This window comes from Lolium perenne, chromosome 2 (assembly GCF_019359855.2).
Source record: "Lolium perenne isolate Kyuss_39 chromosome 2, Kyuss_2.0, whole genome shotgun sequence".
NCBI classification, from domain to species: domain Eukaryota; kingdom Viridiplantae; phylum Streptophyta; class Magnoliopsida; order Poales; family Poaceae; genus Lolium; species Lolium perenne.
The window spans coordinates 50,806,149-50,809,942 of NC_067245.2; the positions used below are offsets into that span (position 1 = coordinate 50,806,149).

The 3,794-nt window shown below is 48.9% G+C and overlaps 1 protein-coding gene across 1 annotated transcript; it reads right to left on the reverse strand.

The window, feature by feature from the left end:
* Positions 1 to 380: 380 nt before the first annotated feature.
* On the reverse strand, positions 381 to 2,275 carry LOC139835150 (uncharacterized). Its single transcript, XM_071825110.1, has 4 exons — positions 1,904 to 2,275; positions 1,648 to 1,821; positions 1,435 to 1,545; positions 381 to 1,317 (listed from the first exon to the last, which is right to left on the reverse strand). Exons 1-4 carry the CDS (start codon positions 2,164 to 2,166, stop codon positions 984 to 986), a joined length of 882 nt encoding a protein of 293 aa, XP_071681211.1. The 5' UTR covers positions 2,167 to 2,275; the 3' UTR covers positions 381 to 983.
* Positions 2,276 to 3,794: the final 1,519 nt, after the last annotated feature.

Consider the following 3,794-nt stretch of genomic DNA (forward strand, 5'->3'; position numbering starts at 1 on the left):
TGCTAGTATATCTTAGGCCAACAAAAGGCCATGCATATACACGTTAACACGAACGTACTTAACACCGATCGAGAGGTCCGAGACATCACCGATCGATCGATGTTAATCTAACGCGAGGCAACACATCTAACTAGCTGGACGTGTTTCAGTAATGGCCGCCACGCATGATTGACTTGGATCCGTGACTGTGGTCCGACTGTGCCGTTGGGTTTTTCTCTTTTATCCGACCCTTTGCAAAAGTGCTCCCATGCAAGGTACCCATGAATAAGCTGGCACGGTGACATGTACTTGACTAGGCAGGAACGTGGTTTTCCTTTCTGGTTGATAGTTCAGTTTTGCACCAATTAATGCATGTGCTTGGACCTACCACTGGTGGAAAAAAGGGCTTTGGTCGCGGTTGGCAACTGCCATTAGTCGCGGTGGCGCAACCGCGACCAAAGCTGCGCGACTAAAGGCCCCCCCCTTTAGTCGCGGTTCCTTACGAACCGCGACTAAAGGCCCGTCCACGTGGGCCGCAGGCGAGCGCCAGGGCGGAGGACCTTTAGTCGCGGTTCTTCTGGCCAGCCGCGACTAAAGGCCTCCGCAGGGTTTAGGGTTTTAGCCCCCCTCCCCCTAAATCTGGTTTCTTTTTAATTTGTATTATTTTATTTCTTTTGGGTTTTAATTCTGAAGGAGTTTCACATATTTAGGCCAACCGCGACTAAAGGCCTCCGCAGGGTTTAGGGTTTTAGCCCCCCTCCCCCTAAATCTGGTTTCTTTTTAATTTGTATTATTTTATTTCTTTTGGGTTTTAATTTTGAAGGAGTTTCACATATTCTACGGTACTGTATACATACATGCATATGAATGTACAATTTCAAACAAATTTGAAATTAGAACCAAAAAGAATTCAAGAGGAATATACAATATATATTCAATATCGGATCACCATATACAATATATATTCAATATCGGATGACCATATACAATTTTGAACAAGTTAGTTACAAATTCTGGTGCATATAAAGTTCTACGTCATCGTAATAGTGTTCTCCTCTAGGATCGATGACTTCCCTCGCCAACCATCCAGCTAGTTCCTCTTGAAGTGGTCGGAAGCGAGCTTCTGGACTAAGCGTCTTCCGGAGGTTATTCCTCAGGATGTTGTTCTCACACGTCTGGTCCCGCTCATTGCAGTATCTCCGGATCCTCTCACAAACATAGTATCCACATAGATTGGTCCCCGGTGGCTGAGTATCCCCAGTCGTCCGCACTGCCATTTTAAAAGATAGCTCTTTTTTGAATTCACCGACCTTGGTATCTACGAACCGTCTCCAAACCCTACGAGGCAAAGAAAATTAAATAAACAAGAGAGTTATTAATTAGTTACTTGATATTAGGAAATGATGAACGAAATAGGCCGATCGATATAGAGCGCAAATGAATGAAAATAATTACTTTTGCAACATTTTTCTCATGTCGCCCCAAAGCGCCGGATCCATATTCAGAGAGTCGTGGACGAGAACTGAGGAGGTCTGAACTTTAATTACCATAAGAATCCAGTGGAACCTGCGGACACGATACATGCACAGTCATGCATAACTCATCGATTAGCCACATACCATGCATGGAGTAAACAAAAGAGAATGTGCTCAAGACAGAAACACTCACCCAAAATGGTAAGGAAATAGAATATCACTTTTCTGTTGCTGTTTTCTAATAAACCGCCACAGGTCATCCTCCACGTCGGCGGGGTGGTGTTCTAACACATGTGAATTAACGATGTGTGGGTCAATGAACCCAACATCATGGATGTTCCTTATTCGCATTTCCCGCTTCTTCATTCTGCATAATAGCGTACACAACAAGATAGTTAGGACAGTGCAGGCAATGAACGAGATGGGGTAGAAATTAATAAATCACTTACAGAACGTAGCAACTGATGATAGATTTGTCGAGGTCGCGCAGATTGAACAGCTGGAACAATTCACTCAGAGGAATTTGTACCCAGTAATGTTTGAAGTGATGCTCATATCTAACTTCCGCATAGATATAGTCTTTGGCGTTTTTATGTTTTATGTAACCCTTGTACCAATTTAGCAGACCTAGCATTTGTCGAGGTAGATCCCCTTCCTGCGCAGGCTCGACGAGAGGGCCATTCTTCACATATGTAAATACTACGTCCTTCATTGGCGCCTCATCAAGGCCTAGCAGTGCACGAAGAGTGATACCTAACTCGGCCGCTTGTTCTCTGGCACTCGTTACAGTCAATCCATGTGCTGCCGCAGCTGCTACGATATCGGGGCATCCGGATCGGCGGCTTGCACTATGAGCGGGGCGATCGATTGTTTACTTTGTTCCCCGAGCTGGGCAACTTCTTTCCCCCTTTCTAATTTTGACTCGGCCTCGTCCTTCACGGCTTTCTTCTCCGCCAACTCTTTCCTGTTCTTGAACGCGAGTGCTTGCCTACGAAGTTCACGTAAATAGTCGTCAGGCAGATTCTTCGCGGCTTGGGACGGTGTGTTCAAAAATGACTTAGCCCACTGCTTTTCCTTGTCAGAATATCCTGGCTTGGGCTCGCCCTCTATTTTCCTCTTGACGCTCGCCTTCCATTTCTCTAAATCAGCAGCCGCGCCCGCCTCGACTTCCTCGGCTCTACTTTACCAATGGATCGTGGGGAGAGGGTTCGATGATACCTCCGGTACCTTTGTTTTCTTAGGTACGTAAGGGTCCGGGTTAATAACCCAGGACTGCTTCGCTTCTTCGCCGGAGGTGGATTGGGGCGGTACCGGTGTCGATCACCCGCCGGACGAGGACTGGGGCGGCGGCGTGGGCTGACGTGAATGAGGTGTATTAGGTGAAGCACCACCGCCACCGTCACCGCCACCGCCACCGTCACCGCCACCGCCACCGCCACCGTCACCGCCACCGCCACCACCACCACCGTACGGGGGTGGACTTGTTGGCGCCTCGCGGAAACTTGATAAATTTCTTCTGCCATAGAATGAGCGGCGCTTGACATCTCCAAGTCTTTTCACCCCTTCAGGTGTAGCAATGTCAATGTCCAGGTTCTCAAACCCTTGGACTATCTCCTCCACCGTCACACGAGCATAGCCATCTTGAATGGGGTTGTTGTGGTGGAGTGCTCCAGGTGGTAAAGCACTGCCGATGGCTACCTTCATGGACATGTTCCCGATAGGATAATACAGATGACATGCTTTCATCTCCTTTATATCGTCCACGGGGTAGCGAGGAGGCTCCGGTGCAGTAATTTCGACCACCAGAGGCTCCGGTGCAGTAATTTCTATCGTCGGTGCACCAGCCGGTGAGGCCTCCGTGGAAGCCACGCTGCTTCTTCTCTGCTGGCTTCCGAGATCCATTGGATGATCTTCAGCATCTGCGCCCGAGCTGCATCTCTTTCGGCGACTAGTACACTCACGGTTTTCTTCATCACATCCATTTCCGTTACCAACTTCGCCACAACATCTGCATCCCGATCCATCTTTCTCTTACGGCTTCTGTAACCGTACGGGTCATCGTTCCGGGGGAACCCTATTTTCCACGGAATGGGCCCCATGCCTCGTATACGTCCTCCGAGTGCTGGATACCCGAGGGCTTTTGTCGGGCGTCGTTCGCTCTGTTGAAACAGATCCTCCCCTCATGAGCCTCCCTCAGTGGCTCAATAAGCTGTTGGGTGGGTGTAATTATTTTGCCCTGATAACCACACTCCCCGGTCTCCGGGTTCAACGATCCCCCATGCCTGTACCACCAGCTTTTGGCCCTTGGGTCCCATCCCTCCGTACCTGGACGGATTCCTC

Excerpts from the sequence above, each read along its gene's own strand:
- LOC139835150 (XM_071825110.1), bottom strand. The coding sequence starts at position 2,166 with ATGAAGGACGTAGTATTTACATATGTGAAGAATGGCCCTCTCGTCGAG. Across the intron at positions 1,546-1,647 it reads CTATTTCCTTACCATTTTGG|GTTCCACTGGATTCTTATGG; the intron begins GTGAGTGTTTCT and ends TCGTGTCCGCAG. Across the intron at positions 1,318-1,434 it reads ATGAGAAAAATGTTGCAAAA|GGTTTGGAGACGGTTCGTAG; the intron begins GTAATTATTTTC and ends TTTGCCTCGTAG.